This window comes from Poecilia reticulata, chromosome 2, assembly GCF_904066995.2.
Source record: "Poecilia reticulata chromosome 2, P_reticulata-male-v2, whole genome shotgun sequence".
In the NCBI taxonomy this organism is placed as follows: domain Eukaryota; kingdom Metazoa; phylum Chordata; class Actinopteri; order Cyprinodontiformes; family Poeciliidae; genus Poecilia; species Poecilia reticulata.
Genome location: NC_088831.1, coordinates 14173876 through 14195675, shown reverse-complemented (window position 1 = coordinate 14195675; position 21800 = coordinate 14173876). Strand labels below are relative to the sequence as shown.

At 43.7% G+C, this 21800-nt stretch overlaps 3 protein-coding genes across 3 annotated transcripts; 1 reads left to right on the top strand and 2 right to left on the bottom strand.

Moving 5' to 3' along the window:
• Nucleotides 1–6: 6 nt before the first annotated feature.
• Nucleotides 7–4169, top strand: pcid2 (PCI domain containing 2). The gene is made up of 15 exons (XM_081613398.1): nucleotides 7–83; nucleotides 857–914; nucleotides 988–1077; nucleotides 1149–1222; nucleotides 1485–1550; nucleotides 1625–1666; nucleotides 2430–2484; nucleotides 2578–2681; nucleotides 2760–2835; nucleotides 2910–3051; nucleotides 3120–3220; nucleotides 3315–3388; nucleotides 3464–3589; nucleotides 3788–3911; nucleotides 3991–4169. The coding sequence occupies exons 2-15, from the start codon at nucleotides 879–881 to the stop codon at nucleotides 4078–4080; spliced, it is 1200 nt and encodes a 399-aa protein (XP_081469524.1). The 5' UTR covers nucleotides 7–83; nucleotides 857–878; the 3' UTR covers nucleotides 4081–4169.
• Nucleotides 4170–4230: 61 nt separating this feature from the next.
• On the bottom strand, nucleotides 4231–21641 carry f10 (coagulation factor X). Its single transcript, XM_081614085.1, has 17 exons — nucleotides 21382–21641; nucleotides 20988–21148; nucleotides 20861–20885; nucleotides 20665–20778; nucleotides 19057–19188; nucleotides 18008–18294; nucleotides 17795–17912; nucleotides 17435–17622; nucleotides 16817–17261; nucleotides 11644–11775; nucleotides 11295–11458; nucleotides 11197–11221; nucleotides 10943–11110; nucleotides 10740–10871; nucleotides 10588–10664; nucleotides 10371–10503; nucleotides 4231–5117 (listed from the first exon to the last, which is right to left on the bottom strand). The coding sequence occupies exons 1-17, from the start codon at nucleotides 21443–21445 to the stop codon at nucleotides 4387–4389; spliced, it is 3096 nt and encodes a 1031-aa protein (XP_081470211.1). The 5' UTR covers nucleotides 21446–21641; the 3' UTR covers nucleotides 4231–4386.
• Nucleotides 11780–15681, bottom strand: LOC103457853 (coagulation factor X-like). Its single transcript, XM_008398288.3, has 6 exons — nucleotides 15335–15681; nucleotides 14309–14431; nucleotides 13948–14132; nucleotides 13759–13876; nucleotides 13420–13607; nucleotides 11780–13340 (listed from the first exon to the last, which is right to left on the bottom strand). Exons 1-6 carry the CDS (start codon nucleotides 15402–15404, stop codon nucleotides 12921–12923), a joined length of 1104 nt encoding a protein of 367 aa, XP_008396510.1. The 5' UTR covers nucleotides 15405–15681; the 3' UTR covers nucleotides 11780–12920.
• Nucleotides 21642–21800: the final 159 nt, after the last annotated feature.

Sequence of the window (21800 nt, the reverse complement as noted above, 5' to 3'; positions counted from 1 at the left end):
AGACTTTAATTTTGACAGTACTACTTCCGGAACAGTAGTATTGTCCGTCATTAGAAACGGTCCGTGTTTCCGACTGAATGAACGTGAGTTTCATGGCTTGTTCTTCGTCTTAAAGCTTCATTTAAAGGTCTGCAGTTTGTTTTTATTTATCATTTGGGTCGCCATGAGTGTTTACTTTCTATTTACAGTCCGGAACCAACCGGGTTTAACCGGTTTATACGCTAAATGTTCATAAAGAGCATTATCACCAAACCTGATTCACATTATTAAAGTTTTGATTTTAGGGAAAAGCTTAAGAGCTTCAACATGTCTTAAATGACGTGGTTTTGGGTTCGGCTTTATTTTTTCTTGTTTTAAAGGTAGTGTAAATCAGAAAACAAAAACAGTGCTGCGTTAGCATTTTGTTAATTAGCTCGTTATAAATTACCTAATAAATAATGTGGGTTTTTTTTAGAGCTCGTGTGGATTATATAATCAATAAAATATCAGAAATTAGACATAGTTAGGGAGTTAATGGTATAGCGGAATAAAAAAATAGCAAAAACATTGGAGCAAATGCACACAAGTTTAGCTGTGAGGCACAGTAGTGGCAGCATCATGCTGTAGGATGATCTTCCAGTTAGACGACTGGTCACAAACTGTATTCCTGCACCTCCTCAGTGTGTCTTTGCTTCAACATACCTGACTCCAGTATTAGTTCCTCCAGTATTAGTTCATTAGCATTCTGAATGCTAGTGAAGCAGTTTAAACATTTAGTTTGTGTGTCGGCCAAGAGATGCATCTAAAAACTACACTACAGACTGCGGCACAGTCAAAGTCCAGATTCAAAGTCACCATTTTTGCATGCGTTTTCCAGGTGGGAACAGCTCCTAATCAGCATGGCTCACATCACCATCAACCAGTACCTGCAGCAGGTGACCTCTGACCCCCAGCCTGGCCTTGTGTCCTGTCTCCCCTGGTCTTTAAACGAGCTCTGTTATCCTGCAGATCAACCAGGCCATCGAGAACCATGAGGGCTCCTTCTGCGCCGAGCTGCTCTCCTTCAAACACCCGCATGTAGCCAACCCTCGCCTGCAGGTAAGACCCCGCCCACTCAGCCACAGAGTCGGGTTGCTAGGATACAGCCTCACCTGTGTGTGTGTGTTCAGCTGGCCAGTCCGGAGGAGAAGTGCCAGCAGATTCTGGAGCCGCCGTACGATGAGATGGTGGCAGCTCATCTCAGGTGAGCCTTCCAGCTCGGTTATCGATTACTGATGCCTGGCGGTAAAAACTTTACTTTACTGGTTTTTTAAAATCTTTTTTTTTTTAAACTGCATGAGTCCAAAAAACATTAAAGTTGTAATTTTAAAAAAGTTCTGCTGTCTGAAAATCAGTTTTACAAAATGTACAAGTGTTTTTATTTATGCTGAACGTCTGTTGCAGAACGTTGCTATGGGGATGACCTTCATCTCTAACTGTGAAAGTTTTCTACTTGTGTGTTCCAGGTGTACATACGCTGTGGCCAATCACGACTTTGTTGAGGCGTACAAGTTCCAGACGCTCGTCATTCAATATCCTTTCTTTGGAGCTGATCTGTGTTTGGATGAACGATCAGTAGCCGACTGTATGACCCTTGACCCCTGACGTCCTTCCTGAGAGCCTTCCAGTCCCACAAGGAGGAGAACTGGTGAGTATATGTCCTGTCCTGATTACTGCAACAGTGTCTTCACAGGTCTGACTAACAAATCAATCAAACAGCTGCAGCTGATCCAGATGCTGCTGCTCGCATTCTCACTAAAACCAGGAAGATAGAGCACATAACACCAGTTTTAAAGTCTGGTGTTATGTGCCAGAACCAGAACAATACGAGAAGCAGCATTCAGTTTCTATGCACCACAAATTTGGAACAAACTTCCAGAAAACTGTAAAACAGCTGAAACACTGGGTGCCTTTAAATCTCAACTTAAAACCCACCTGTTTAGAGATGCTTATGGCTAAATTAGGTTTAGAGTGCGGGTTTTGATGTCTTTGAGGTTTTTAATGTTTTTATCTTTACTTTTCATCTAGTTATTAACTTCTTTTTATTTCTCTTTCACACTGTCTATGTAAAGCCCCCCCGGAAAACGTCCCAGTTAAACGAATCTATATCTAGGGGTGTGAGAATCCTTGTTAAATGGCGTTTTAACTAAAACTCTGAGGCGTGAGACGTTTAACTGAAGTCCTACAAGGGGTGCGAGTTTTAATGTTTTTATCTTTTTTTCTTTTTCTTAAAAAAAGAAATCTCTTTGTCTTTCTGTTTATTCACTGTCACATGCTGTTTTTATTTTAATTATGTAAAGCACTTTGAAATGCTTTGCTGCTGAAATGTGCTACACAAATAAAATTTGATTGATTGATCTATTGAACACGCCGACCGTGAACGCAGCATCACTGATGTGTTTGTGTTTCAGGGCTCTGCCCGTCATGTCTGCCGTCACTCTGGATCTCCGGATATTCGCCAACAATGTGAGGCCCCTCCCCCACCTGCTGCTGAACTGTTTCCCAGTGTTCCCAGCTGACTGGGTCACTGGTTCTGCTGGTTTCTCTCTGTGGCTCCAGGCGGAGCAGCAGCTGCAGAAGAAGGGCAAAGGTCAACCGGGAGAGATGCTGGAGAAGGCGGCGGAGCAGCTAATGAGCTGCTTCAGAGTCTGCGCCAGCGACAAGTCAGTCCCGCTCTGTTTGGACCCGCTCTGTGGTTCTGGTTCTGCCTTGTTCACGTGTTCTGTTCTGACCTGCCACAGCCGAGCCGGCATCGACGACTCCAAGAAGTGGGGGATGATGTTCCTGAGCAACCAGCTCTTCAAGATCTACTTCAAGGTGCTGAGCTGGGTCAGAACCGAGAGGTTTGGGTCAGAACCGGTCAGGCTGACGTCTGATTGGTTCTCCTGCAGATCAACAAGCTCCACCTGTGCAAACCTCTGATCCGAGCCATCGACAGCTCCAACCTGAAGAACGAGTACAGCCCGGCCCAGAAAGTCACCTACAAATACTACGTGGGCCGCAAGGCCATGTTCGACAGCGACTTCAAGACGGGTAAGTCTGGCCGGGTTCTGGAGGTTCCGGAGGTTCTGCAGGAGAAACGCTGACCTGTTTGTGTCCAGCTGAGGAGCTACTGTCATTTGCCTTCGACCGCTGCCACCGCTCCAGCCAGAAGAACAAGAGGATGATCCTCATCTACCTGCTGCCGGTCAAGATGCTGCTGGTCAGGAGCTCCACTGGCTCATCAGAACCGCTTCTGATCCACTACGAGTCCAATAACCGGAGCTAACCTGGTTCTGGTTCTGGTTGCGTTTCAGGGCCATATGCCAACTCACCAGCTGCTCAGGAAGTACGACCTCATTCAGTTCGCTGACGTCACCAAGGCTGTGAGGTAAGCAGGGAGGCGTGGCCACCGCAGCAGGAAGTGATGTCACTCAGAGTCAGGTGACCTCGGTGTGTTTCCCAGTGAGGGGAACCTGCTGCTGCTGAACGAGGCGCTGTCCAAACACGAGACCTTCTTCATCCGCTGTGGGATCTTCCTCATCCTGGAGAAACTCAAGATCATCACCTACAGGAACCTGTTCAAGAAAGTGTGAGTCTGACGCAACGGCAACATGTTGGCCAATCAACAACATGTCTCCAGACCCCTGATCTGTCCCAGGTCTCGGCCTGAGTTTTGAGGACTTCTCAGTCCTTCCAGGTTGTGGTTCTGGTTCGCAGCTCCTGGGTTTCTGGGTCCGACATGTAGAAAGGTGTCCTGGTTTCAGTGGATGTTTGTGTTTGGCTGCAGGTATCTGCTGCTGAAGACCCACCAGCTGCCCCTGGACGCCTTCCTGGTGGCCCTGCGGATGATGCAGGTGGAGGACGTGGACATCGATGAGGTGCAGTGCCTCCTGGCCAACCTCATCTACATGGTGAGTGCGCTCAGACATGGAGCCACACCTGAGTCCATGTGACACGCAGCTGTCTGACTCTGGTTCTGTCTCCTTTCAGGGTCACATTAAAGGTTACATCTCCCATCAGCACCAGAAGCTCGTTGTCAGTAAACAGAATCCCTTCCCTTCCCTGTCTTCTGTTTCCTAGACTACATTACCCACAATCCCTCTGAGGAGACTCTGATCTTTTATACATTTGTGTAAAAAGCTTGTTCAATAAAACTTTTTTTTTCCAGATGTTAGTGGCATTTCTAGATTCTTTTATTGTGATGTTTTCTTTAAAAAATGACAACAAACCAACTTTTGAAAGCATTTATTTATCATCCAGTCTAATCTATGAGGTTATGTGTTAAATCAAACTCAACAAATTTCCAATATTAATGAGGTTATTTTCATCTAAACCACTGAAGCGTCCAATAATTTAACGATGAAGTGAATCGGAACCGTTGAATGCTCAGCGGACCTCCGGGTCCTCGCTGACCTGCGGGGTCATGTGATCCTCCGCCGCCTGCAGCCTCGGCCGGATCCAGTTCAGGTAGCGTGACACCTTGGTGAACACCTGACCGCGGCAGTCTGCGGTGGGAGACATCAGCAGCCCCGTCAGGAAGGCCGTGTCTTTCTCCACTGTGACGACCGCCGACCCCGGCAGCAGACCGCCGCACCGCAGCCTGCTGCCACCTAGTGGCGACACGTGGTGTTGCTCCTTTAAGCTGCGGTTGGAGTTTTCTGTTGTGCTTGACGACCTGGTGGGAAGGTTTTTAGTTTGAGTCTGGTTCCGGTCCAAAGCCGGTGCTTTCAGAGCCACATTCAGCCTTCCTGGTGGTCCGGTTTCGGGACGCGATGATGGACCGGTTCTCCTCGGCCCGCTGTGGTTCCTCCTCCTCATGCAGAACATTTTGTTGCTCAGCGGCTGCGAGACGTTCAGCTCTCCTCGACATTCATCCAGCGTCATGTAGACCAGCTCCTGGTTCTGGCCACGCCCCCTCCTGTCGGCCAATCCCGTCCTCCCAGAATGCGTCAGGATGTTTTCACTGAAGTCCTTGGTGGGCAGGCAGAGGTGGGAGAGGGCGGGGCCAAATGTCATGGGCGTGGCCAGCTCCAGCAGGGCGAGGTCAAAGTCGTGGCGATCGGAATGGAAACGTTCGTGGAGGAAGAGCGCTTGGACCTGGAACACCTTCCCGTTGCCTAGGAGTCGAAACACCAGAGGTATATTCATCTTTAATGTGAATAATCTGAGTTTAACAGAACCGTCTCTTTTTGTTGCCATAGTTTAAAAATGTCTGAATAATCTATGGTGTTCCAGAGGGGGCTGAAAAGGACTGTGAGTCCATGGCTGCTTTTGTGGAAACTTTATTAAAAGAGGGGCTCGGTCTGGAAGACACCCGGCCGGACATGCAGATTGAACGAGCACATCGGGCGCTCGGTCCGCAGCCACCAGAGGGAGCGGCGCCACGGTCCATCGTAGTGAAATTTCTGAGCTTCAAATATAAAGAGCTGTTGCTCCGCAAGGCCTGGCAGCGAAAAGGATTTGTTTGGCATGGAAAGCAAATAAATCTGGATCATGATTATCCACCAGCCATCCTCAGAAAGCGCAGAGAGTACGTGGAGGTTCGGAGGGTCCTGAAAGAGAACGGGGTCCCGTTTCAGACACTTTTCCCGGCGAGGCTGCGAGTGAAACATAAAGAGGGGACCAGGACCTACGACACCATAGAGGAGACCACCGAGGATCTGGCTAAAAAGGGCTACAAAGTTAAAGTCATCAGATCCCCAGCTTCCCTGAAGGAGCAGATCGAGCGGCTGTCCTGGAGCAGGAAGGAGGGGAGGAGGCAGAAAGGCTCCTCCGGTTCTGCAAGAGGAGAAAACTACAAAGAGAGGCTCCGGGCTTTCAGAAGAACATCTCCACCTACGATCTGAGAACTGAGGGGTTCTTCCTTTTCTCTCCTGGAATCTTCCTCTCAGAGATAAGTGTACAGAGGGCTGTTTTAAGGATGATAGGATTCTATAAAGGTTAGACTGGGGTCCACTCTTATTTGGGCTGCTGCCACCTGTAAGGGCCCTCCTTAAAGTTATGGGAGGTTTTTCCCTTCTGGGCTGCCTCCAAGAAGCCCAACAGGGTCTAATCAACAGACCCCTGCCTTGGATGCTGAACATGTTCTGTTTTGTCATGGTTCTTGTTTATACGTTTACTTTTGGTTCTGGTTCTTTTGTTTATATTCTGTTAATGTCAGTTCTAGTGAGTGATGGGGGAGTTTCAGGGTCATCAGTGACATGGGGAAGACATCTGCACAAATGGGAAAGACAGAGTTAAAGGTGGTTTCTTTCAATATAAATGGCATAAATAATCCGATTAAGAGATGGAGAGTATTATCAAAACTCAGGAAGGATAAAGTTCAAATAGCAATGCTTCAGGAATCCCACTTAGATAACTCTGAACATGCCAAATTGAACAAGATGGGGTTTAAATCTGTTTATTTTTCTTCCCACAGCTCTGGTAAACGAAGAGGGGTTGCAATTTTAATATCGAGTTCCTTGTGCTACGAACATGTTGCAGAGCATAAAGACAAGGAGGGTCGTTATATTTTAATTACAGGAAAAATAGATGGCATCTTGATAAGTCTCGTCAATGTCTATGCCCCACCTGGTAGCGACTGGTCGTTTTACGAGAAAATTTTTGAATTAGCAGCAACAAAAAGTCAGGGTGTAATGATCTGTGCGGGGGACTTTAATATTAGATTAAACCCAAACCTGGACTCATCAAATGGGAAAACAAACTCAAAATATATCAGTAAAAGAATGAAAAATATGATGGACGAAGTGGGATTAGTGGATATATGGAGGGATAAGAACCCAACCAGTCGTGACTACACACATTATTCCTCTTCTTACAATGTATACTCAAGAATAGACTATTTTTTTATGTTTAAAAAAGATGTGCATAGATTGAGAAGTTGGGAGATAGGATCCAGTCCAATCTCAGACCACAGCCCAATCTATATCTCCATTCAACTGGCTGAAAAAAGCAGATCCACCCTCTGGAGGCTGAATACAAACTTATTAAACAGTACAATCTTTAAGGAGAATATGAAAACTGAAATCATACAATATTTGGAAGAGAATGATAATAATGAGGTAGGTCCGGAAATACTCTGGGATGCTCTAAAGGCTGTAGTCAGGGGAAGAATAATAGCCTTTTCCTCCAACGAAAAGAAAATTAGACAACAAAAACAAACTCAATTGGAGATTGAGCTGAAAAAACTTCAGACAGAGCATTCTAAAACCTTTAAAAGGGCTACAAGAGCTAAAATTGAGTTGGTGAAAAAAGAACTGAATGAGTTAAACGTACAAGAAATACAAAAGAAACTTCTCTTTACTAAACAGAAATATTATGAAGCAGGGGGGAAATCTCTGAAGCTCCTAGCATTTAAATTACGAAAACAACAAGCTGATAGAACTATTCACAAAATAAAGAATATATATACAAACAGGGTTGAAACAAACCTAGAAAAGATTCAGAAATGCTTTAGAGACTTTTACCAAACTCTATACTCCCAACCCAAAGTGAATAATGAACAGCAAACAGACATATTCCTTTCCCAACTCTCTCTGCCAAACATTACAGATGAGCAAAACGAACAATTAATATCAGAGATAACTGAAGCAGAACTAAGGTCAGTGATTAGAAAGTTGAAAGGAGGGAAATCTCCAGGAACAGATGGGTTTACCTCCGAGTGGTACAGAGAAATGCAGGATCAGTTAGTCCCGGTTTTAGTAAGAGTTTTCAACAATGTACTGGAAAAGAAAATAATCCCTCCTTCATGGAGAGATGCAATTATTTCGCTAATTCCCAAGGAAGGAAAGGATAAGAAGGATTGCGGAAGCTATCGCCCAATAAGTGTGCTAAATATTGATTACAAATTATTTACTGCCATTATTGCACAGAGATTGGAAAATATCCTGCCAGTGATAATCCATAAAGATCAAACAGGCTTCATCAGGCAGAGGCAGACTCAGGATAACATCAGGAAAACCCTGCATATTTTAAATCATGTAACCCAACAAAAAATAGAGACACTTGTACTGAGTCTAGATGCAGAGAAGGCTTTTGATTCAGTCAGATGGTCTTTTCTCTACAAAGTTATGTCCAAATTTGGGTTCTGCCAGACCATAATAGATGTAATTGCATCTCTATACAATAGACCATATGCTAGGATAAAAATTAATGGAGACCTATCTGATCGCTTCACTCTGGAAAGGGGAACGAGGCAGGGATGCTGTGTTTCTCCACTCCTCTTTGCCCTGTTCATTGAGCCTCTAAGTCAGTGGATCAGACAGAGGACGGACATAGCTGGAGTTCATATGGCATCTGGAGAACAAAAGTTGTCATTGTTTGCAGATGATTTACTGTTGACCATAACAAATCCAGCTAAAACCCTACCGGTACTTATGGGAGTGATTGAAGAATATGGTATCCTATCAGGTTACAAGATAAACATTACCAAGACTCAGGTTTTAACAATAAACTATAACCCACAAAACAATATTAGGAACCTCTTCAATTGGAAATGGGAGGCGGAATCCATTAAATATTTAGGGGTCACATTGCCCAAGGATCTCTCCAGGATCTTTGAAGTCAACTATGGGCCCCTAATTTCAAATCTGAGATTAGACATGAAGAGATGGAGTCTGATCCCTTTTTCAAATTTACACTCAAGAGTGGAGTCAGTCAGAATGAACATTCTCCCGCGCTTCCTATACCTATTTCAGTGTTTACCTATTCAGATATCAGATTGGCGATTCATAGAGTGGGAAAGGTTAATCGCTCAATATGTCTGGCAGGGGAAAAAGGCAAGAGTGAGATATAGTACGCTGCAGTTAAAGAAAGATAAAGGTGGACTTGGTCTTCCTAACCTACAAGTTTATTACCTTGCAGCTCAATTAAGACCTGTGTTCTGCCTGTGCTCTTCATCTTACAATGCAAGGTGGAAAGATTTGGAAAGAGCAACAGTAGAAGGAATACCTTTAATATCAGTATTAATGGACAAGGACCTACAAGGGGGGCTGAATATACCACATGGGTCAATACTACACACCATGCTAGATTCTTGGAGTAAGATTGTTAAAATGTGTAAATTGGGTAACCAGATAAAAATACTCAGATGGTGTGCCTTTGATTCAGCTTTTAAACCAAACAAGATTGATGGGAGATTCAGAGGATGGATCCAAAAAGGACTAACCTCCTACTATACATTTACTGAGAAGGGTGTATTCCAGAGTTTTGAGGAACTTAAGAGTTCTAAAGGGTTGGAGAAGGATGACTTTTTTAGATATCTACAGGTTAGGTCCTATTTCAATCAAAATATATGTCACAATTGGGAAACGGCCAAACCAGGACTTCTTAGTGTGTTTATGTCCTTGTTGAAGTCAGGTTCATGCAAAAAACTCATTTCCATATTGTACAATGGTATTCTATTGTCTAAACAGGGTGGCACAGACTACATAAGAAACAAGTGGGTAAAAGAAGGAAATCTATCAATCTCTACTGAAGTCTGGGAACAGATTAATAAATTACACTGGGTGACTTCAAGCTCCAATTCATGGCGGCTGTTCAGTTGGAAAAACTCTGTTCGATATTTTGTAACTCCAGTTCAGAAAAAACACCAGGGCAGCGGAGACGCATGTTGGAGACTCTGTGGAAGTAATGGAGCAAATCATCACCACATCTTCTGGGGTTGTCCGGTGATTAAAGCTTTTTGGGAACAAATTTGTTCCCACATTAATAACATATTTACTGAAAGGATCCCATGTATGTGTGAATCCCTATATTTAGGAAACATCTCACTTGATAACTGGGCACTGGATGATAAAAAACTGCTTTTAGTTCTTCTGGTAGCAAGCAAAAAGACAATCACTAGAAAATGGCTAAAGCCCGAAGCACCCACAGTGGATGATTGGGTCAACATTGTACAGGACATTTACATTCTGGAGAAGTTATCCTTTTCTGTTCAAGGTCGAAGAGAAACTTTCTTCAAGATCTGGTCTAAATGGACAAACTATGTGAAATCAGTCATTCCTGTGGACTAAAATCATCTATTATACGCAAATAATGTTGTGATGGGTATTGTACCTCAGTTCGGGATTATGGTAAATTTTATTCTCTTTACTGTGTTTTTCTTCTAACGAAAAGAAAATGAGACCTGACCCCTCTCTACCCCCCACTCACTCTGATGTTCTTTGTTATTATACAAAAATCCTGGATTGGCTTGTGATTTTTTTTTCTTTCTTTTTTCCCACCATTGTGGTGGACACTGGATTGTACAAAACAAATGTATCTTGCCTTTCCAAATAAAAAATTCAATTTAAAAATAAAAAAAAAAAAATGTCTGAATAACACTAGGACTGGATAAAGCTTCCAGACTGGAGCAATCAAGGTTCTAGTACCTGTGACGATGGAGAAGTGTGAGGGTCGGAGGTCGTCTCCTGAGTTGAGGCAGCGGGCGGCGGTCAGGATGGACCGTCGTCCGAGCACGACTCCGCCACACAACTCCACCCGGCTGCTGTTGATCAGGGACACCTGCAAACACGAATCAAACCCACCAGGAGCCGCGTTTACTACTGGACTACTCTGGGCTTCACAGATTGGCTGAGAGCTCGTTACCTGCCAGGGGCAGTTTCCATGGAGACAGATTGAATTGTTGGCGTCATGGACCTGGACCCTCCCACAGGGAAACTGGACTGCGGACACAGACACACGGTTATTCCCCCAGTCTGAGCTGGTTTGGTAAGCGATGCCTGGCTGGGGGTTTTTACCTTCAGGCTGGCAGCTGCGCATGTCGCTCTGTAGTTTGAATCCCGACATGCAAGAGCATTTGTAGGAGTGGTAGTCCGCCGTGCACAGTTGGTGGCATGCGTTGGAACCTTGGGTCGGACACTCTGCTATCGCTGAGAGAGACACTGCTGGAGGAAACGGTTTGAAAACCACCGACGCCCCCCAGCTATGGCTGCGGCCTTACCTGGAGCTTTGTACTGAGGCTCCAGCAGCTCCTGCTCTGCAGCTTCAACTGGACCCAGTTCACAGATTTGTCCATAGTTGGGTGGGCTGCAGGCGCAGAAGAACCCCCCCACCTTATCCGTGCAGTTCCCCCCTTTGAGGCAAGGGTTGGGAAGACACTGGTCTCCATCTCGGAGTGCCGAAACAAATTGAGAACTTTAGAAACTGGAGGTCCAAGAAGAAATTTGATGAATGTTGTCCTGGATCAGAACTCACCGTAGTAGATGGTCCAGAAGGATTTCTGTAGACGAACAAAGATGGGTTAGAATCAAAGGTCAAAGGTCTCTGACTCGGCTTTCCTTCCTTGGACCCACCGTGCGCTCATCATTTTCAAACACTTCCCGCGCCTCCTCGTAGTTACACAGCTCCTCGTAGCACTCCCTCTCCAGGTTCCCCTGCAGGATCTCCTCCAGGAAGAACTGGTTGGCCCGTTTGGATCGCAGGAACACGGCGTGGGCCCCAGGAGCCACACGAAACCCTAGAAAGAGCGAGAAACCCCAACTGAATCATCAATCAACTGATCCCAATGGCGTTAGCTTCAAAATGTAAACTGAAGAGACATAAACAATGATCACTTTAGGTAATTTAAAATAATTACAATCACATTATTTGAACAACTGCCCCTCGTAAGACCCCAGAGTTTAAGTAGATCCATTTTCTTACCATCACCTTGACTGAACACCTGAAGGAAACATCCCAGAAGACAGACGGCGATCAGAGACGCAGGCATGATGTGGACCGCCATTTCACTGACAGCACTGCTCACACACAACAAATACACACATACGTCCACAGCTCAGCTGGACTCAACAGCTGGACGATCCACGCTAACGCAACGATTCTCCCTTCCTTTCATATTCCAGCCAAACGGGGTGGAAAACCCCTGGAAATCATGTCTGTCGTGTTCCTGTAAGAGTTCAGTGGGACAGAAACAGTTTTCAGGGATGGTTCTGTTTCGGCTGTGGACTCTGTTCCCCTAAATCACACAAAGAGGCTCCGGACAGAGCTGGCTTGTTTATTCCAGGCAAACATCCCAGAAATCAATCATTTAATATCATCCAGAGATGCTAGAGCTCAGAAATTGTTGAAAGATAGAAAAACACATACTCCAAATTAAACTTAGACAGAAAAAAAGCATAATTCATACTTTACACAAGATTAAGTCTAAATTTTACTAAATAACATTTTAATGCAGTGGTGGGCAGTGCTAAATAAAAAGTTATCTCACGGTAATACTAAAGCACTAATTATAAACATTAAATCCGCAAACACTAAAGCATTAAACCAACACAGTATTTAGTTGAAGCTAATGCGCTTCTTCAATTCAAATTATATCTGCCTTTGAAAGACTACAACATTGGAGCACCAATTTAAATTTGACCTAATAATTTACCTATAATGCCACTAAAGATTGTATTCATATCCTGTTCTCTGAGTTTTATTTAGTTGATGCGTTTCTTAAAAATAAGATCCTGATTATCGACATCTACCTACTTGAATAATTTCTAACATTCAATAACCAAATCTTCGACATAAATGTCAAACTTTATTCAACTGAAAGTTTTCAAAACGGCCAAATACATTTATCATATTTGTACAAAATAAACAAAAGAAGACAGTGTTTCTTACTTTTTGTTTCTATTATTCAAATCTTTATTTTGGTCACTGGATTACACAAAATACACAAAAACAGACATTTGATAATCTTCATAGAGTTATCTATTCTGGGAGCTACTGTAAGATGTATTTGGTACAAATGCTTCAACTAACAAGGTTTTACTTTTATTAGTCGGTTCCATAAGGAAACCTAAACAACACTGAAACAAAAACCCTTGAAGGAAATAATCCTGAGGGACTCCTCCATTAGGATGTCGTATTACAGTAAAAGCCTTCCATGTATCTGAGTTACAGAGCTACCAGAGTTAATGGATGACTACTGTCTACAGACGGAAATGTTTGACGGCGCCGTGGTGCCTCTTCGTTCTGGAACCGCGTTTCTCTATCGGCGTCAGCTTCTTGACGCCCTCTTTGATCCAGCGGATGAATTTAGACACTTGCGTGTAGACGCCATACTTTCCTTTGCGGGCGTGACCTTTGCCCCAGCTCCTGATGCCAGTGATGAAGAAGGTGCCCCGGTACCGTGTGACATGCGGGCCGCCGCTGTCGCCCTGAAAGGAATCTTCGCCCATTGAGTCGTAGCCGGCGCAAAACATTCGTAAGGAGATGCTGAGCGGCGTTGAGTCCATGCAGGTTTGCCAATCCACGTAGGGCACAGAGAGGCGTTGTAGGACGGCGGGCAGCTGACCCTCACCAAGATATCCAAAACCGCTGACCAGCGCATCTGGCTGCCGCATCAGAACCTGCACAAACAAGACCAGATTCCTAACGTCTCAGGAAATACTAAATAATCTTTAGTCACTGACGCAGTAAAAAGTTGACCTTCTCCATGAAGTCCTGCTCCGGCATGCAGGCTGGCAGGATGTACCTGGTGAACCTGATGGGCGTGGCCAGTTTTACCAGAGCAACGTCATTGAAGTAGGTCTGTGGGCTGTAACCATGGTGAGTGACGATGGCGTCCGCCACATGCAAGGCTTCATTTCCACCACTGTGGGACGTGTTGAAGACACCTGGACGCAGATAACCAATGTTGGATTTACATTAGATATTCTGTAGTCTATAATAAATCAAGATCTTTTGAACTCTTCACTTTTCTCAGATCAGTTCTTGTATTTACATTGAAAATTGACTGGAAGCCTGGGTTTGGCTTGTTGAACCTACCGACCCTGACGGTGAGGTACCGGGTTTGGGCCACGCACTGAGCCGCAGTCAGGATGATGTATTCACTCAGAATTGTTCCCCCACAGAATCCGATGTTGTCCTGGTTGATCAGGAGAGCCTTTGGGGACAGAACAACCTGAAGGAGTGGAAACAGGGACTAGAACTGTCCTGCCATTGCTGAGTGCCTACCTGCCAGGGACATTGTCCTGGTGGACAGTCCTCTCCATTGATGGTCCCAGTCTGTGCTTCCCTGTCTGAGCTGAGCTGACTGCTGCTGTTCCTCTGGCGGCCATGTTGCTCCTCTGTGAAGCTTCTCTTCTCGGTTCTGTTTTGTCCCTGGACATCGGTGATGATGGCGCCGCATCTAAAGGTCTCTGAGCAAGTTTGGAGGACAGGAACCATCAGGTGGTTCAGTTACTAGAAGAACCACTCTGGTGTTGCTCTAACTCAACAACATTTGAAGGAACGCATGAATTTAGGAGAAAGCACCAAAGGTTTTCCTCTCCTTGGTGTTTGGGATCAGGGCTGGTGGTCTGAAAGCTTCTCTTACCGTTGGAGTTGCAGGACTGGTTGTCCTGTGCCAGGAAGTAACCGTCAGCACAGGCACATACTACACTTCCTCCAGCAACATGGCAGAAATGTTCACAGGCACCGTTCTCATTGTCACAGAGCTCTGGGAGACAGGGAGCAGAAATCCCAGTAAAACCAGCATCTTGACAAGTTTTTAGAAGACATTTAGATGAAAACTGAAGACTTGATCTGGATTATCTGCTAACGGCAACATCGTCAACTCCAGTTATTGGTTCCTTCATCTACGATAACATCGTTTAACCTCAATGATACCCACTGGGCAACACCTGTTTCCAGGGATGGCCACACTTTTGGTAATGTGCTAATAGTGTAGCTGTTTTGGCTTAGTGCTTTGCTAACTTTGAAAACAGTTAGCATACTTAACTTAGCTTTTCCCTAAATTTTTCCAGACAAATTCTGAAGTTCTATTTTATTAGTTTTTTTCAACCTTTCAGTTGAATAAATATGTGGTATCGGCTTAAAAATCTCTCAATGAATTTTATTTCAAAGAAGAAACATACAAGACAACAAGATGTAGACATAAATACAATATCTAAGGGCAGCTTGTAAATTATAATGTCAACATTAAATTGGTTACTTAAAGTCGTAGACTTCCATAGGTAAACATCATTTGAATTGAAGTTAGCTTTTAAGTACTTTAGCATTATCAAGGCTGTTGGTTATGATTAGTATTTTAGGGTTAGCACAGCTAACCTCTTAGTTAGCGCTACTCACCATTCATGTGTTATTCACCCCAATAATCTACAGTGATAAAATGTTTTCAGGTATTGGTCAGTATCCTGTTGTGACACATTAACAAGTTTTCCCCTGTGAAATGGACCCCAGAACCAGAACCCATCTGTTAATGTTTCTAGTGTTGGACATGGAAAAACTCAAATACACAGAGAAACATTTATGGTTTTCCAGCTCTGATGAACTGCAACTAGCTAACCAACACAGAACATGACAAAGTGATCATGGCTAATGAATACGATGGATCTCTCACCTTTATCTTGGCTGAACACCTGGAGGAAGGGACCTCCCAGGAGGCAGATGGCGAGCAGAAACGCAGACATGATGTTTGACGGCTTCAGTTCTGACTCAGCTGCTCTTACTCAGCAAACACACACCTACAGGAACATCAGGGACTCACATAATGTGGACAGAGGTGAATAAATGTCTGGACTTTAACTCATCCTCAATCTGTTGACCTGACTATCTGTTTAGGTGTTTATTACCGCTGAGCTCTGAGTCACTTTGGAAATGTTGTGTCAGCAGATCTCGGGTTTGTTCTGGAAAGAGATGTATGAAAAATAAGTTCTGCTCCTTCAACGGACTCTGTTCCTGTAAATCCGTCAAAACAAGCAGCAGCTTCAACCTCTGAACCCTCAACGTTCAGGTTGTTGTTGATTTCAGGTAAACACAGAGGGACTTCAAGATCAATAAATCAGGATTTTTCACTGATCCGGGCCCCAAAGCAGGACGGATTCTGATGTGAGCAGATTGGGCATCAAAAGTTAACTTTATAAATCTTCAGTGTTTATGCCAAAAAAAGAAAAACAATAAGTATCAAATTAATGACCTTCATCAATAAATCATCAAAAACTTTAATTTTCCAGTAAAATGGATAAAAAATATGTCTACAAAATTCAGATTTATATTAACTTTAGAAATATGACAGAAATCCATCTAAATTTTATTATAATTTCTTTATTTCTAATTTAAAGCTTTATAAGTATTTTCAAAATCAATTCCAAATTGATTTAAATTCAAGCAATTTAAATAATTATGTAGATTAGAGCTAAAAAAATCATTGTACAATGCAAATTAAATGTAATTAAAGGTTAATTTTTTTTTATTTAGTCATTTTTATTTGTAATATTTGTTTTACAATCAAAAGCTTGGATAACTGAATAACTATATTAGAAATTCAGTGAATATTCTTTAAATTTTATGTAAAAATTTCACTTTTCTTTAAATTTGTTGAATGTGTTTGCCTTTATTTTGTTGAAGACCAGCTCATGTTAATATTTACCAAAACAGATGATAAAGAATACAAGCAAACAGTAATGTAAGTGTTTTCTAGGTGTTTAATAATTCTGTCAAGCAAACCTTTACATCAGAATAGCAGGTTTTTACATTTGTGTGATGCTGAAACACTATTGGTGGAAATTTGGTCCCTAAAGAAAAGCTCAAGTTAAAGAAAATATATTATTTCTGAGCTGTTTTTCAAGTGGAAAAAAAGTAAATTTAACACTTATTTCTTTATTAAATGTCAAATCTTTTTGCAACCTCAAATATTCAAATCAAAAATGCAGTTTAAACAAAACGGAAAATGAAGGGACATAGAGTATCAACCCTGAGGAACTCCATCTGTATTGTGGTCACTCCATAAGGTATGTCGCTCTTTACAAATTGATCACCTGTTTGGCTAAAACGTGGCCATTTCAAAGCGATTACATTCTCAGCGGGTTGTTCCAGCTAGCTTACAGGTTCAGCCTCTTGATGGCGCCATGGTCTCTCTTCAGCCTGTAGATGGCGCCATGGTCCCTCCTTTTTCTGTTCTCTCCTCTGGGCGTCAGCTTCTTGATGCCCTCTCTGATCCAGTGGATGTATTTAGACACTTGCGTATAGACGCCGTATTTCCCTTTGCGTGCGCAGCCTTCGCCCCAGCTCACGATGCCGGTGATGAAGTAGGTGTCATGGTAACGTGTGACATGCGGGCCGCCGCTGTCACCCTGGCAGGCATCCTTAGCAATTGTATCGTAGCCGGCGCAAAACATGCGCATAGAGATGCGCAACTGGGTGGATTCAATGCAGGTGAGCCGGTCCACATAGGGCACGGAGAGGCGTTGTAGGACCGTAGATGTTTCTCGACCCTCACCAAGACGTCCGAAACCGCTGACCAGACCGTCATTCTGCCGCATCAAGACCTGCAACAGAACACAACACAAATCTTTAAAGCTTTGTTTTAGTTTAGCTAAACTTATCATCAAAACAAACTATAAATATACAAATATCATCCGTTGCTTCGCTGATTTCTACATCCTGCTCTCGTTTTATAGAAAACCTGATTAACCCCAGCAAAACCTTCGATTATTCTCACGTTTTCTGCAAAATCTGGTTGTGGTATACAGGCCGGCAGGATGTATCTGTTGAACCTGATGGGCTTGGACAGTTTTACGAGTGCGATGTCGTTGTTGTAGTTTTCTGGGTTGTACTTGAAGTGGGAGACAATGGTGTCCACCTCATGGGACATTTCCCAATCGGTTTGTTGAGTGGTGTTGTGTTCACCTGGAAACACGGAGATAATAATGCATCACTCACCTAGTCAACGACACATTTCAATGCAATAACTAAAGACTTAAACTACAGGTATACTATATTTAAAGATTCTTGATGTTATAATATGTTTGTAAAAGAAGTAGTATAAACAGGAAGTTCCAGTTTGACTAGTCGGACCTACCAACTTTGACGATGAAGTAACGTGATTGGTTCATGCAGTGAGCCGCAGTCAGGATGATGTACTCGGTCAGAATCGTTCCCCCACAGAACCCAATGTTGTCCTCATTGATCAGTAGAGCCTAGCAGGACACAACAAGCTCCAGTAATGGTATAGTTCTGCCAGAATCTGTGACCAGAACATAACATTCAGATCATCACTTTGTTGTGTGACTACCTGCCATGGACATTCTCCTGCTGGACAGTCCTCTCCATCGACGATCCGAACACTCCCCGACCTGTCAATAGTACCCGAACTTATCAAATTGGGAATAGGAGCTGGGAGCTTGCTGCTGATGTCTCTGGACCAGAATGGATCATCAGGGTCGAGGATGTTCCTTTGCTCCGTAGAGTTTGCAGTGGTGTTCAGCTTGGGGGGTTTCACTTTTTCCATGTTCAGGTCTCCAGAGTCCACGAGTGACCGCCGGACCTTGTTGCTGACGAGTACGCCGCATTTAAAAGGCTCTGCAAGAGTTTGTTGGATGTTTAGAGTTTGGGAGATCTGAACCGGTTCTGAAATGATGCTGTGGTGTCCGAAGCTCTGATTTGTTATATTGCTTACAGAGATATTTCTATCGACATACGTTTGTGTCCACTGATCACATTCATTGCTTTTTTACTGGTGAAAACGACAACCTGCCAGTCCAGAAGCCAAATGCTTTCAGAACCAGTGTGGGATCATCGTCCTGTTGTGGACCTCAACTGTGTCTGGGTCTTAAGATCATCGTGTTGACTGGAGGTAAAGATAAATAGATTGAATGTCTGTCTCCTTGTGCCATCACTGGTATTCATGAGTCCTAAGCCTCACCATGGCACCATCATGTTGAAGGTCAGACTAGGCTTGAACCATAGTGGTTACTGGGTTGTTCCCCTGATCTTGGATCTGCTGCTGTTTAAAAAGGATTCTGAAAACTTCCCTATTATGTCTGGATGTAAAATTATCCTTTTTATATCTCTGTTGAGGTTCTTGGGCTTTCACTTGGCTGTGGGTGTTGGTCAGGCAGATCTCTTGGCACGGGACTCATCAAAAAAATTGGACTATTTGTCCAATGGTTTTTGGGAATTTATATTTTCTTGGAATCTGTATGTTTGGCCTCGTCAAGAATTGGAATAAAATCCCCAATAAATCCAAACCTTTACATCCCCATGTTGAATTTAAAGATACTTGCAGTTGTATGTTGTTCAATCACTCATCCAGATCTCCTGTGTTCAAGCTGCTTTTCTTACCATTGGATTCACAGGACTTTCCATTTTGACCCAAGAAGTATCCATCAGCACACGAGCACTCAACGTTTGTTTTGGCAACGTGGCAGAAGTGATCACAGCCGCCGTTATCGTTTTCACAGAGCTTTGGGATAACTGAAAAGACACAGATACTACAGCCATTAAGAAAGTATGTACGTGGCACCACTGCAAAGACTCTGGAGGGTATCTTGGGGCAACCGGTGGTGCTGTAACTCTGACCAGAATGAATACCAAACGTCGCCCATGTTTATTTGTGAGAGTCAGGAACATGTGACCTTGGAACACTTTCAGGTCCAAGGTCTGCATCTTCTCAACACCTGATTGGGTTGAGTTTATTAGCAGCAGCTTTTAAAATAACATGATCTGCAGAGAAGACCAAGCAAAATGACGTTGCCAAAGTGTTCCTCAAACCTCCTCAAGTCTTCATAGTAGGTGAAGACTGATGGAAGAACATTCTGCTACTGTATCACCCACAGGAGCACGGTATAGGGGGGGAAAGTGATGACAATTTAGGCCCTGACCAGAAGGGGGCTCTCCACAATTTAATTATTTATTTTTTGTTCATAGAAGTAAAGATAAAAAACTGGGGCCCTGTCAATTCCAAAATTAATCATATTGTATTTTAAAAGATTGTTTTTAGCAGTAAAAATTGAATGTTGCCACTCCCAGATCAAAAAAACACACATCCATTTTGCCCTGAACCCCCCTATCTGCGTTAAATGGTTCTTCTTGCTTGGAGCTCTTCAGAGTGACGCTGTTAGCAGCAGACAGTGGAAGACACGAACAACTGTGGCAGTTACTATGCTGCTAAGAAAAGTTATAAAATCAGGTTTTAAAAAAATAGAGAGAGGGGGAGAGAGAAAAAGGCAAGAGTGCTAATTTATAATCCAGTTTTTCTCCAAGAGAGCTGAGTAAACTGTGTAAGATTATCAACCATTTAGCATAATTAGCTTAGCTACAAACTACTGTTTACATCCTTTTCACTAGCATTTAATGAATTAAGGAAAGAAATTACCAACATATTCATATTTTTAACTTGTCCTTTGTACCTTTTACCACTTAACAACAGATGAGTCAGTCAGCAGGAGCTCTAACCCATGTTCCTCCTGACCCATTCTCTTCTGAGTGAAGCTGAAGCTGTAGCATGTCACTTTTATAAAAATATTTTCGTCACATATTTTTTTGCTGTGACAGTATGGTATGAGAGATAATCTGTGAAAAATCTATTTTCTCTGCTTTCTCCCAGTGCTTGAAACAACCAGTCAGTGGCAGGAGAGTTTCAGTGCTGTCAATCACAATCTCATGTGGTGCTGCTCGTCCTTCCTCCGCCTCGATTTGTGCCATGCTGTAGCTAGCATAGCACAGAGCTGTGCAGATTCAAACTGTAAATGCTCAGTTTAGTTAGCATAGCTACCAATGACGGCAGATAAACAGTTTTTTGTAATGATAAGTTGTTTCTCCACCATTAGCACATTTAGTAGTGAAGGAATGAGGCTAATTGACTCAAAAAATTGCACAGGGGGGCCCAGGATTCCTGGCGGTGTCCCTGATCACCCAACTTTTACCGTCTGGATTGACTCTTCTACTTACCGATTTCACAGCTGAAGCCCTTGTACCCCTCCATGCAGAAACACTTGTAACTCCCAATTGTATCCGTGCACCGACCGCCATGAGCACAGGGTGTGGACAGACAGGCGTCGCCATCTGCAGAAAGGACAGAGTAACTTCAGTTAGATGCCAGGACCCTAGAAGTCAGTTGGTTTGAGGTTCTGCAGAGGAAGCTTACCCACATATTTGGCCCAGAACGCATCCTGAAGAAAGACCAACAGAATAAAATGGTTTAATACAGAATTATTGGAAGTTTTCTGACTGACTTTCTTTGCATTTTGATGAAAACGTCTTTAGATTCATACAGTTTTCTCCTTATTTTCAAAGATCTCTCGTGCTTCCTCCCAGCTGCAGCGCTCCTCGTTGCACTCCCTCTCCATGTTGCCTTGCTTAAGTTCCTCCAGAAAGCTGTTGGCCCGTCTCAGCCTGGTCAGAACCTGGTTGGCCTCCCTGCCATCCAGGAAAACTGGAGACAGGGAACAGAAACTGGCAATCTGGGACTAGAAGCGCTCCAGATGCTTCCCAAGCAAACCTCAAAACATATTGTCCTGAGGTCAAGTGTCACTAACTGTCAATCAACAACCTCCCCATTCCTCCACACACACACACACACGCACACACACACACACACACTCCACATTCCTCCCTACCACCCTCATCTTCCTCAGTCCTGACACCTGAATGTGGATCTCAACGTACCGTGAGCGGCCGTGAGGTGAAGCAGCAGCACGAGGCCCAGGGTCGGTCGTAGAGTCCCAGACATGGTCCCGGTTGGAGAACCTTCACTGTCCTGGTTCAGAGTAATGGAGTCTGACTGCAGCAGGGAGGCAGAGAGGGCAACGAACTGCGCTGGGGGAGGAAGGTCTGCTCTGGGCGGGCTTTATCTCAGGCTTCCTGCTCCAAATGTCAGACCTTCAGCACTCTGTTAGGGAAAATTACAACTTTCTACTGTTTTGCAGTAGAAACAGGGAAGCTTGTGGTTCTGGTGAAGTGATAATATAGTATCTGTTAATTTTTAGAGAAAGCTACAAACTTCTTCAATCAGAATCCTGTTTTCAGTCCAGATTTTTCTGCTTCCGTTGTTGGATTTTCCTGAAGGAGTAAAACAAGATAAGTTG

Coding starts and splice junctions, on each gene's coding strand:
- pcid2 (XM_081613398.1), top strand. CDS start 879: ATGGCTCACATCACCATCAACCAGTACCTGCAGCAG. Junction 1,078..1,148: donor TAGCCAACCCTCGCCTGCAG/GTAAGACCCCGC, acceptor GTGTGTGTTCAG/CTGGCCAGTCCGGAGGAGAA. Junction 2,836..2,909: donor TCTTCAAGATCTACTTCAAG/GTGCTGAGCTGG, acceptor GTTCTCCTGCAG/ATCAACAAGCTCCACCTGTG.
- LOC103457853 (XM_008398288.3), bottom strand. CDS start 15,404: ATGTCTGCGTTTCTGCTCGCCATCTGCCTCCTGGGAGGTCCCTTCCTC. Junction 14,133..14,308: donor CCAGTCCTGCAACTCCAACG/GTAAGAGAAGCT, acceptor AAACTTGCTCAG/AGACCTTTAGATGCGGCGCC. Junction 13,608..13,758: donor GTACCTCACCGTCAGGGTCG/GTAGGTTCAACA, acceptor ATCTGCGTCCAG/GTGTCTTCAACACGTCCCAC.
- f10 (XM_081614085.1), bottom strand. CDS start 21,445: ATGTCTGGGACTCTACGACCGACCCTGGGCCTCGTGCTGCTGCTTCAC. Junction 19,189..20,664: donor GGGCTTCAGCTGTGAAATCG/GTAAGTAGAAGA, acceptor GTGTCTTTTCAG/TTATCCCAAAGCTCTGTGAA. Junction 18,295..19,056: donor AAAGTCCTGTGAATCCAATG/GTAAGAAAAGCA, acceptor AAACTCTTGCAG/AGCCTTTTAAATGCGGCGTA.